The sequence below is a fragment of the Typha latifolia genome, chromosome 1 (genome assembly GCF_019914945.1).
Source record: "Typha latifolia isolate L0001 chromosome 1, TyphaL0001v2, whole genome shotgun sequence".
Classification (NCBI taxonomy): Eukaryota; Viridiplantae; Streptophyta; class Magnoliopsida; order Poales; family Typhaceae; genus Typha; species Typha latifolia.
Genome location: NC_133086.1, coordinates 9,690,976 through 9,704,047, shown reverse-complemented (window position 1 = coordinate 9,704,047; position 13,072 = coordinate 9,690,976). Strand labels below are relative to the sequence as shown.

General features: G+C 35.7%; 1 protein-coding gene across 3 annotated transcripts; it reads right to left on the bottom strand.

Annotated features, from left to right (window-relative positions):
* Window positions 1-325: 325 nt before the first annotated feature.
* Window positions 326-10,780, bottom strand: LOC140780364 (choline monooxygenase, chloroplastic). Of its 3 annotated transcripts, XM_073125858.1 has the most exons (10): window positions 10,328-10,774; window positions 9,824-9,869; window positions 3,971-4,106; window positions 3,190-3,264; window positions 2,880-3,092; window positions 2,634-2,729; window positions 2,119-2,237; window positions 1,941-2,034; window positions 783-833; window positions 326-703 (listed from the first exon to the last, which is right to left on the bottom strand). In XM_073125858.1, the coding sequence occupies exons 1-10, from the start codon at window positions 10,659-10,661 to the stop codon at window positions 560-562; spliced, it is 1,308 nt and encodes a 435-aa protein (XP_072981959.1). In that variant the 5' UTR covers window positions 10,662-10,774; the 3' UTR covers window positions 326-559. The 3 variants fall into 3 exon arrangements, with proteins under 3 accessions (XP_072981959.1, XP_072981961.1, XP_072981960.1); XM_073125860.1 differs by lacking the exon at window positions 3,971-4,106 and having other exon boundaries at window positions 10,328-10,780; XM_073125859.1 differs by lacking the exon at window positions 3,971-4,106 and having other exon boundaries at window positions 10,396-10,774.
* Between the last annotated feature and the right edge of the window lie 2,292 nt (window positions 10,781-13,072).

Here is a 13,072-nt window from a genome sequence, read left to right as displayed (position 1 = left end):
GCAATGGATTCTACTGCAAATCCTATCTTCCAGTCTAACCCAAACAACCCAACTCAATCATCTAATCAATTCGAGTTCGACTTTCTCATCAAGTTTATGACGAAGAAAGAGAGGTGCTAAAAAGTGCAAATTTAATTCTGCATGGCATACACAAAAATCTAGCGTCACAAGTTCAAATCAGATTCAATTGCTAACATTCATAAGAGCTCTGCCTGGTATCAGAGATTGGTACAGCTACCAGCTTAATTTCAAATACGAATTGAAAATCTGAGACTAACTAGATTTCAATAAAAATAAAAATCTAAAGCAATTTCGGTTCACCATAGAACTCTTAATTCCTGAATCTGCATTGATTAGTAAAGTAGTATTTGAGAAAAAGTGCCCCACAATTAATCGATACAGTACAATTTTTTGGGTGCAGATTATTACATGATATGCTCATATATATTTTAAGAGAATTGAGAATTTAATGGTGTCCTAATTAAACTAATGTCACTGAGACTCGAACTGAAAGATACTCATACAATATGAGCTCTCTAAACCATCTTAGTACTATTCCTCATATATCGTTACAAAGGTTTGCATGTAGAAGACAGTGGAAGTGGTGCATGGCCTTCTCCACTGATGGTGCATATCTGCCGCTGCAGTAGGCTGGTGATTCCAGGCCCCTCTGCACTCCTTCACACAGTGCAATATCTTCGATCTGCGGTTAAATTGCATGAAATAAGATAAAATACACATGTTCTAAAACAATTTGAAATATCTAAAAGAGACTTATTTACCTGCACTCTCTCACTTTCTTCTAGACTCTTCTCAACAAAAACATTGTCATCCTGATTCAGCAAAATAGTACAGTCAAAATAAGAAAGATATTCTTTAACAAGATGAATCAATAATTGGGGCAGAGTACTTCCAAGTTCCAACTATGGAATACATAAATTAGGATGATTAAAACTATATGTGTGACAAGGAAACATATAAAAAATCAGTACAAGTTATGTACTATCACTAAGCATGACATCTTTTTCTTCAGATGATGCCAAGATGGGATTTCATTTTCAGGTTCATTGGTTCCCATCCACTGAAGTTGCACTCTCTACGTCAAGTAAACAATGCACAAGACTACCCAAGCCATATGTAACAACCACTCCACATTCCCATCCGAATCACACTTACATTTTATCATTGAATTTTATAGTCCACTGAAGCTATATGGAGACCACAGATCATTGTATATCATCTTAGGAAAGGTATCCAAAGTATAGATATATGCTGGTCGCTGTGGCTATCATACTTTTCATGAGAGAAGTTATTATACTGTTTTCTTTCAAGTTTGAGTGCAGTTCTAAGCACCAAGTGAAAAGGCAAAGAAACAGAAGAATCGATGACCTGAGGTGAGTCATTGATTTATCTCCCTGATAATCCATGCAATAGAAAGAAGAGGCCCAAATTCTGCAAGCTAAATAGAAGAGCTATTGCTTTATATAAACATGCAAGTACCTGAATAGCAAACTGGAAGCATTCAAACAGAACATGCAGAATTCCATAAAGCCAGACAGAATCAGGCTGGACCTTATAACTTGACAATTATATACATAAGATCCATCATAAAAACAACCTTTCTCTTATGAAAGGTCAGATACAGATAGAAAAGTATATGCAGTAACCCTGAATTCAACTAAACAAGTTGATTGGGCACAAAATACCCCTAAACTAGTCAATGAATATCGCAATCAAAAAAACAAAACACAATAACATATATAATAAATAAGCAAGCAGATCTGGCATAAGCCTTTAATTCATGTGGAACCAGAGAATGATATATATGCGCTACATTATGGGAATGCATCCCAAATAAGATGCAGATGCACTTGCTAGTTTCATAAACAATCATGAATATAAGTTTGAATTCATAAATTAATATAAGGATAACCTCTTACCACCAGAGATGCATCAAGAAAGTAATCAAATATCACTTGGCACTTGGTCGAACAAAGAGGGACAACTAGGTTAGTGTCCATCCATGGGCCATACCTACAAGGATTAAAAAGATATACTAGTAGGATCTTTCAACAAAGTCATATAACAACTGGGATAGAAAATTTCAATGATGCAAACCTATTGATCATGAAGTTTGGATATACAAACGCATACAATGCTTTTGATCCAAGCCTATCAAATCCATCCTGCTCTACTGAAGCACTCTCACATCTTTGAATACTAACCTTCTCAAATGTCTACATTGTAGCATCACAAATACTAACTCAGAAAATTGATCCCAGAAGAGTATAATAGTTTCTGTGCCAGAGAAATTTCTTTGAAGATGAATTAATGTGAAAAAATATCAATTTATATAAGATAGCAATTTGAATGAAAAGCATGATAGAAGAGATTCTGGTGCAATATGGATCAACAAATAACAGGAAAAAGATAGATCCAGATGGATCCCAAAGTACTAGAGCAACACTTATGCTAGCTCAATCTTGTTTTGGACTGACGTTCATAAAATTCAGTTAAGTTACAGGGAACCAACAAAAGAAAAAACCATGTGATAACATTTTATACACTAATGGAGAGAATGTATAGGTACTGGTTAATTTAAAATAGAGATCATGCCACTGGAGTTACCGTACAAGGGTTTCATATGAATTGAGCTGAAGACTAGATGCAAGACCCCCATGTGCATGTGGAACATGATATCCACCATCCAGATAGTTGTCACAAAAGACCTACATAATAGGCACCCATACACAACAGGAGTATACCATTAAGAAGTATAGCAGATTATACTGTATAATTAATTATAGACACTTAAGCAGCTTGACTATAGAAAAACAGAAACACAAGAAACGAAATGCATGCCATCTTCAAGATCCCACCTTCCAATTACATTCAATAGTGTACTCTCGTCTGCAGATATGCTTCAGTGAAGAATCAATCCTGTTAGTGCTCAACAAGTTTGAGGTACTTCCAAGCCATTCTTTTCCCACTATGTCTTCAACAGTATTTTGTTGAGACAGGATATTCTGGTCTAAACTAATTAGTACAAAAGGTCCCCAAGTAGCGACCTTAATTGGTATAAGTCCAAAGTCCTGTTCTTCATAAATACACAAGCATCAGATGCACCACTAATACAGTGATCAATTCAAAAATAGGCAATGAAGGAAATAAAGATAGCAACTAATTTACATTTTTTCTGAAGTTTTTAATTCCTGAAATTCGTGTAGCTTTCAGAAGTTCTCCATCCAATCTGTAGGTCCATCCCTAGCAAAACAAAATTAGACATTCCAATTAGGGAGGGAAAAGGAAAATATATATAAGGATGCTCACCAGCAGCAGTTAGAAGCATATTATATATTTATATTACTAGTGGCATTATTCTTAGAACCATCAACAAAAAGGAAGGAAGAATCAAAGCAATGTGTGGCAGAAAAAATGAAAAAAAAATTCATCAACAATGTGGAGCAAGGTTTTATGTATAAATATAACTTTATGATATTTAAAACTTATTATATTGGAATACTAGATCAGGCAAGATATATATTTATGCTAAGAAGAGAATGACAAAACAATAGCACATTACCTGAACAAATGTCAGATTGTGGTACATATTGGGTTTTTCCACAGACACTATGGTTTCATGCAAAAGTTCTCACAAAACTTACCAATTCCTCAACAATTATAAAAACTATGCAGATGTTTTTTCTCCCACAGAAGGATCACAGGGTAAAAGATATGCAACAGTTTCAAGTACCACAAAAGAAGGCCAATTGGAAAGGAACCATACAAAAATAAACAATGGAAACACTTTAAAATGGAAGAAAGATTACGATAACAATCTATCCATATGTTCAAAAGTTCCAAGAACTGCAAATATTATTAAAATTGGAACACAAAAGATTTAAAGAACTCATCCACAGGTCTTACAAAAGTTTGCTAGAAAGAGGCCATCAATTTTGTAGAAACTCACATGATAAGGGCATTCAAAGCAAGACTTTTGTCCACTTCCAGAGGCAAGGAGAGAGGCATGATGGCGACATACATTATGAAAAGCACGAAGGTCGCCATTAGCATCCCGACAGATGACAAACTCTACATTTCCCAGTCTGTTGTTTGATCTCATCAGATCCATGGATATTGGAAAGTGCTCAAACCACTTACAGCCTAAAATAATGTAAACTTTTGGCAGAATCATTCTTAGAACCACTTGTTGCCTAGTTACTTTTCTGGCACTTATCCTATGATTCAAAGATGAAGCACAAAAAACAGGATAGAAAATTGGTTGTATACTACTTATGAAGATTTTACAGCTCATCCATATGAGTTTTCATTTTCCATGACAAAACAATTCAATATATGAATGCAATTTCAATGCCTAAAAACTTTGTGCCTAACCAAAATTCTTAACATTAACAAACAGTAGTTAGCATAAAATGGGTTCGATAAGCATTTCATTAATGAGTGTATAAATCAATAAATAACCAAAAGGATGGGAAAAAAATATAGAAATATTGGTCTTTAAGAATATATTGATGCCTTGATGTTAGAAATTACTCATCAGATATTGAGAAAATGAGCACATAGATCAATTATCATCAAATTTCTCTACGTAGATATGCCTGGAAATATTTAGCAATTAATCATCAGATAAGTGAGATGCCAAGATGTTGGGGTCAATTAATTATCACATTCACTATGTATATATTGTGATTAGCCTAAAATATATAGTAATTAATTATCAAATAATATGCCAAGATGTTAGAAATACTTGATTAACTATATCTAGATATATATTGCTGAAGATGAAAGACCGAATGCATATCCATGAGAAACCAAGCACATAGGCCAATTTTATATGGTCCAAGAATAGCCTAGATACAAAAGAAATAACTGCATGTAGATATATCATTACAATAACATTTCAATATTGCTTCTCCAATGATCCATTTCTCACTACGAGCCAATTTCAGGTAACGCTACCTATACATTATTATGACCTTGCTTCTTACTGCATCTATCAAATCCCTAAAAAGCACAAAAAAACCAAGGTTGCATCAAGCAGCATGGTCGCTGGTGTAAACCTTTTTTTTATACAACTGCATACTATATTTATAGGAAATTCTAGTATGTATTTGCACACTCTCTTAAATCTATTAACAAATAAATTCCATCTAAGATTATTTGAACATTTTAACAAAGTCCCATACTTGTCATATTTGAATTGTCTTGCTACCGCCTTGGCTTGTCTACTCAAACCAGTAGGTGTTTCCTACTAGTTCAACTATTTCATAGGCCAAGGTAAACATGGAATAAGAACATTAGCTCCCACTATGATGCTCAAAAGGTTCGTGGGTCCGAGGCATGTCCAACCTCATAAAACAGAGCCGAAGCCCGCCCAAGCCTGCTTTGGGCCTAGCTTAACTAGACCCAAAAGTCTACTAGACTGGCCGAGGTAGGGGGGGTTACCTAGCCCGAGCCTGTAGCATCCGAGCCATGCATTAGAATTGTTAGATAAGCTCATCCATTGAGGCCTAATTCTTTCGCAATTGCTCATGTCTATTAGATTTAAATTCCTTAAATTCTTTAAATTCCTTAAATTCTTTACTTATATTGAGGCGTTCATTAAGGAAGGAAAAGCAAGTAAGCAACCATCAAAAATTCAAATTTTAATTGTTTACTTGTTGAGATCGGAAAGCATGAGGCGATTAGTTTTTCTAAAAAAAATACATAAAGAATCAATATGCAATTTGACCCCTAGAAAATTTTTATTTTATTACTAATAAGATTTTAAATCTATTCTTACAATTTTGCCCATTTGCAACAAACAAAAAGGGCTCAATCTGCTTTTTCTCTTTCTTTTGTTGGATAGGACCCTAATGGGTCTCAAGCAGGTGGGCTAACTCGCCAGCACGCACGATAGTTGGGGTATGGACAACACCGGGTTAGAAATCTTGAACCCAACCAAAAACTAATCTAGGAATAGACTAGCCTAGGCCCTGTCCAAGCAAGAGCACAATTTTATTTTGGCTAGGACCGGTCCATGAGCACCCTTAGCTAGATGTTGATAAAAGAAAGATGTTCAATAGTTCCAACCAAATTTTTTGATGTAGATTTACTGCATTATATTTATTTAATTTCAGTGTAACTATTTGATTATATATTATTCTAGTAACTATGCTAAAATGATGAGACGTGAAACTTTGACCAACGATGGCCATGCCACCATCGACACGACACATGCCGGTCGGTGCTCAGCACGCCTCGGCACGCCCCACCGTGCCAATGGCACACCCTTGCGTGTCAGTGGCACGCATTTATAATACTTTTAATAAACTTTTTTATGATATTTAAAGATATTTTAGGGTCTTCGATATATCAATCTTTGATTTTTATTTAAATATATATATTAAAAATAGGTTATTTGTATTCCTTGGAAACCCCTACCCACATCATCGTTCAATATTTCTTGACCTACTATTGGCCAAACTACCTAAGCACTAGGTCTAATGTGAGTACGATCAAAGGTGGATCTTTGCCTGCTCGGTAAGAGGATAGCAAGTTACAAATTCTATCTCGATAGGACATGTATTTCTATTACTATAAAATTAATAAATAAATTAATAAATGAAAATGAACTTGTTAATAACAAAGTTACCATTATCGTTAAAGATAAAGCAACAGTTAAATATAAATATTATTCAACACATACTATGATTGAAGACACTCATTAAAACTAATATTAATGATAATAGTTTAATAATTAAAATTAATATCTAGTTAAACTAACATGATAAGGAGGATCAAAGACTTCATTTGTCGGCACAAGAATAACACGAGAATGTTGCATTAAATACTGTCGATATTCTTCAAAACTCATACACTAATAGTATTGCTCGTTGTAATGTCTCACATAGTCTCCATACAAATAAAAATTTTATAATTCTCCTACGATATAATATAAATATTGAACATACACGGGAATGAACGTCACCGGATAGGTATAGATACACCATAAGCATATGCAGATTGTAGATATAGAGTATAATAAGAGGGTTCTAGCTATGATGGGTGTGATTGATATGATGATAATTATGATAAACTCATATTATCTTATGAGTGTACCTCTTTTGATGTTCTGCTACTTATAAACTCGAGTCATTTGTAAAAATAATACCTCTCTAAGAAGGTTATGTAACAGAATCGCACGTCTCATCCCTATCATCACTACACTAAACTAAGTCTCGTTATTATCAGTATCATCATCATCATTATCATCTCTAATCTCATTCTTATCAATTTTATCTAAGCCTTCTAATGATCAACTACTCAGTTAATTTGATAATGATTAATAAAAATAAGAAAATTTAAAAAAAAAAGCTTCACATGGCACAATGGCAAGCACACGATCGTGTTGTACAGCACACAACTGTGCCAAACCGGCATGGCACGCATGCCGGTCGGCACGCACCCGTGCCAATCGGCATTGGTCCACGTGGGTCGACACGGGGGTGTGCCACTGGCACACCCCGGCTATCCATGACTTTGACTTCTACAATATGCACATAACTAAAGCAAGATCCCAAAACTCGGTATCAAAATTGAGATCAGCTACTGGAGAAAATGATGCGGATTAGCCATATCAATTGTATTAGTCGTACCGGCCGACTATATTAAATTTGACTATTTTCTATTACGTAAAATTTTAAAATTTTCAAAAATAAATAACTAAAAATCAAAATTAGTCATATACGAAACCTAAAAACTAAAAAAAACTCACTCGAAACTATGATAATTCCGACTTGAATTTAGTAATTTTTTATGCTTATAAATTACTACTACAGAACAACAATGAAAATAGATCTTTCTTTTCATTATTGTTTTCCAACCATACAAAAAGAAGAGTTAAAAAGTAGGTGAAAAAGAGAACAAAAATGAGAACAAAAAAAAATACTCAGCCGAGTTCACCAAAGCATAGAATAGCCGAGTTCACCAATGCATAATCGATCCCTTATATAATTTTTTTAGTAAAACAAGTTGACCCACACTTTCCAATCTCAACAAGTCAACAATTAAAATTTTAATTTTATGATGGTTGCTTACTTTCTTTATTTAAGGAATTTAAGAAATAGATACTAGATTTAAGGAATTCCAATCTAATAGACATGATCGGGCAAATCGTTGGTGGATGGGGTAGGCCTCAATCAATAGGCCATTATCTATAGGCTCTGGCTAGGTTGGGCTTTAGAGCTCCTGGACTTGAGCCAGTCTAATAGACTTCTAGGCCAATGGGCTATTTGAGCACCCCCTACATCCAGCTTCATAGAAGTTCTTACTAAGAAGAAAGAGGTCGAAGCTATTAGGTACATAGTCGAGAGAATCTTGGGAAATTTGCAAATAACACTTAGATTAACCACACCCTCCTTGCCACTATTTTTCTTTCAACACCTTTCCATTAGTTCTCTTTCCAAAAAAAAATATTTACATTTAACATATTATAATTTTTCTGAATTTATGGCTCATACTCCCATCTTTTTATTATTTGGCTATTTGCATTTCGAACTCCATGTTTTGGGCTTTACTCACAAAAAGCACCCAAAGTTCACCACGGTTATTGGAGAAGTACCAATGGAAGAATATTCCACTAGATTTTCTTAAAAATACCTTGCCCTATACCTTTAAATAAGAGTCCCTCTTAAAAGATGGATGATATTTTTGGAAAAACAAGTTTGATTAAAGTATTATCTCATTGATACCCTTCCATCAAATTTGTTAATTTAGATTGTCTTTTGATGAATAAGTCTAAAAGATAGGGCTAAAAATGTAAATACTGAAAAGATAAGAAGTTAAGGACTGTAAATTTGTAAAAACATATGGTGTGAAATGTAATTTTTCTTTGATTTTTCTAACGGAGTATAATGATTAAGTTAGCTAGACATTTTAACTCACTAATATCCTTATAGAAAATCATATCACTTTTTGTCTTTTTTCCTACTTTCCATGTTTAATCTTCCATTGAAATTCGACGACTAAAGTACCATTTCTTCTTGATTTCATACTCAAAAATGAAAATCCAAATTTCTATCCATCATCAATTGAAAACACATCTTAGGAGAGGAAGAAAGAAAAACTTAACTCACATACTTAACTCTCTTGAGCTAGGTGATGAAAGAACTGGAGATTTAGCACACAGCAAATGACAATGATCACAATGAGCCTGTGTACAACAAAGCTGAGATAGAGGTGCAAGAGATAATATCAATGTGGTTCATGTGGTCTTTAGATCAAGTTCCCATGGCCAGGTGTGCATCTTTCTGCCGCTCCGTCATCTCTTTTAGGGAAGGAAGGGTCACAGGTACTAGAAAAATCAAACTTATCAAGGATGAAATATTCCTTTCCTATTTCTTTTAGTTAAATGGTGTTAAGAACTTAAAATAAGGCATTTTCTATAAGCTTTAAGGAAAAGGTAAGGGTCGAATTGAACATAACAAAAAATCAGGGTGTAAGAACCACAAAATACCCTCAATGCAATGTTTTATATGCAGTTTTCCCAAGAATCGTATACAACAGTGTTTTTTTTCCTATTGTTTCAGATGATCAATAAATTTATTTTCATCTTGTAACCATTGCTAGAGAGTTTAGAATAATATGTTTTGTTTTCTGGTAAATAAACATCTAAATTGCAAAGGACTAACTGAAGAATAATTATATAAAGTTTTGCACAAAAAAACCGGTATGCTGTCACCGTTGTGCTTAAAGAGGAAAAATGTCAAGCCAAAACAGGTAGAACAACAAACTATAACAGAAACCATATAAAGAAACCTACCTTCCAGTGAAGAAATCGTGTGGGTTGCTGATCTGTTCTGTGTAACCTGAAACATAAGTTTAAGCCCCATAAGTTCTCAAACACAGATGCTGCAAATTAGTATGAAATAATATATGGAAAGAAAAGAAGTTGTCATGATCATCAATAAGGTCAACCGAGTGAACCCTTTTACTCTACTCGATGGTTGCAATGTTTGATTGATTGCCCAAGAGTGTTAGAGAAATCTCCAAATATTCTGCCTTGCCATATTGTTACCCCTACCACAATACTCTCAACTAAAATACAAAAGGAAAGACTAAATGCTTCGATGCCGGCCAGTGGGAAGCTCTTCTGATCATTGGAACTATGATAGAACAAAAAACTTAAAAAAAACACATCTTTTCATGTGAACTATGATGGAACAAAAGTAGGTTCGATAAGAACGATTAAAACATTTGTATGCGGAGTCAAGGAAAAAAATAGTAAGTAATTTCGCAAAACAGAGAGTATCGAAATGAGCAATACCCACGGCCTGCCATCCCCGAAAGAAGACGCGGTCGAATTCGAGGGAAAGGAAGGAGGGTTCTGTGTACCAGGAGCTGGGCGGTGTTAGTGCTTCGTCTAAGGGAATCGTTGGGTCGAACGCGTCCACCATCTTCCTCCCGGCGTCAATCTTCGGCGAGAAAGGATGGGTACAGGAGATTCGAGTGACGAGGGATCGGATCGAGGAAGTAGGAGAGTGAGTTCTAAGGTTGGGAACGAGGATTCGGGAGGAAGAGACCGTAGCAAGGGTTTCTCCGATTCCCATGGAGGAGAGAGAAGAGAAGCACGGGAATTGCGCGAGAGAGAGAACCAGCATAGTATGATAGTACCGTGCTCACTTCAGATGAATTCTACTACGAGCATATTCTCTTCAACCATGCTGTAGGAATTTCCATCCCGATACTTGGCAGCATAGATCGGCTGGCATTTGAATTCTTTAGGAAATACATAAACTTAGGTTTATATCAGTTAATAGGGAAAATTTTATTTCGCTCCCTTTCTTTTGTTTTATTTCCGTTTCGACTCCTACTTTTTCTGCTTGTCTAAATGGAACACTGTTTTTCATATTTATTATCTACTAAACCCTTTGTTGTTACTTATCGTCACGGAGACTAACTTACTTTATACCCTTGGATATTTATATCTATACTGGTTAGTAAACAAGACCTATTTATTAAAGTAAAACCTCATCTTTTCTTAATCTCTTCCAAAAAACGCCGTCTTTTTCCTCCAAAAATCTTTTTTGCCATAATCTCTCTTATAATCTATCTAAGCGTTCTTGAAGAGAAAGATAAAAATGTAGGATTTGTAGCAGCAACTCACTGGGGGGAGACAACAAGTAAGTTTATGTTCTATGAATTAATAACAATATATTCTAACCTTGAGTAGCAATATCTTTGTTCGAGTCTTGCATAATCACTTTCCATAAATCTTTAACAGATATGCCATATGTTTACTCATATATTTACCCATTATAACAGGATTGTGCATGTCATATGTTTGTAGAAATGATACAAACAAAGTTGTTAAGTATATTACCCAATTATTTACCTTTGCAAGTTATTGAGCTTATTATTTACTATACTTTATTAAATTCTTGTTATCATATTTATTAGCTCTATTAATATTTAGTATGATATGTGTAATTTACCACAAATACATTTTGATGGCAAAAATTATAATGAAGATAAAATTGCATTAGGAAGGCATATGGAAAGTAAACGAGTGAATTCTACTTAGAGAATATAATGAAGAAAGTCAAAGTACATTTACAATATACTGAGATTATGTAAATTTTACTGAACCCTGTCACTATATATTAGTCAAAGCTAATATGAAATAACATGTGATCATTCAGTTTATCCTTGAGCTTAAGTGTGGTGATTTCCCGTTCATTTATCTAGGAACCAAAATTTTCCACAACACTAAGATTGATAGTCACAAAGATCTTATTAATAGAGTATCCCTCAAGCTGGCTAGGTGAAAGCGTAATAATCTAACCATGGCGAGGTGTTTGATCTTTACCCATGCCACCATGAATGCAATTTCTACTTCAGTCAGCTTGTCTTGGGTGCTAGACTTGATTCTTGCCAAAATCACCAAAATTGACTTCTTATGGGAGATGAATGCCACTTAATTTTGGCTTCATCTTGTCAATTAGATACCATTTTGGATTGAAAGAATGAGAAGGGCATTGGCATCCCACAACCTCCAATTAGCCAAATATGCTCTTATGGACAAAAAAAAGTGTTTAAGTTCTTAAATAATAGTGATTTGGCCTGGGTAAACATTATGCGCACTAAATATAGAGTCCTAGACCCTTGGGCCTCCAAGACTATGCCCAATTCGTCATGGGCCTGGCAGGCCATATGCAAAGCGGGCCTTAATCTTAAGATGGGCATGAGTTATAATATGGATTCTGGAGATAAGACTAACATGCTTCACTTCCCTTAGCTGGATTATGTCCTCCTCATAATGTCCTCTCGTATTTTTGAAAACTGTAGGATCACTGACAATACATTGTCTCTGCTTCTATGAGAGTGGAACCTCGAGGCTCTAAGTCCTATTTGTACTGTTTTGATTGTGGACAGATTGCTAGAATCCATGTGGCCTTTCTAGCCCTACTAAAGGTTAGATTTGGAGACCTCAGCCAAAAACTAAGGTGTAACAACCAGAAAAAAAAATTTGGGTGGGCACCTGCTCGGCACGTTCGCTGACTTAAGGGCGCTGCACGTACACCCCTTTCCTTTTTCCTTCCCTCTCTCTTTCTTCTTCTCCTTCCTTCTTTACTTCTTTCTTTCTTTCTTTCTTCCTTCTCCCCGCCAGCTCACTCTCCCTCTTTTCCCTTCCGGCCGCGCCGGAGTGCTACCGGAATTGCTGACTCCGTGGATTGAAGCATCGAAGCTGCCTCACCCTCCTAGTAATATAGATCTATAATTAATTAATTATTTATTTTTGGATTTTTCTTCTTCGAAACTTTCTCTCTCGGTCTCGCTGTGATCCGGCTGGCTGGCGGCTTCGTGCCTTGCCGCACCGATCCGGTGAGCTCCTCCTCTTCGTGAGGATGCCTTCGGTGGCTCCCTTCGGCGCTCCTCCTCTTCGCGAGGCGGGTGCACGCCGTCGGCCGCCTCTGGTGGCTCGGCTTCTAACTGAGGGGAGCGTGTTGGTGCATTCCGCCGGGTTACTGGTGGCTGGGTAAGCCGGCAACCTGCCTTCCTCCCTCCTTTC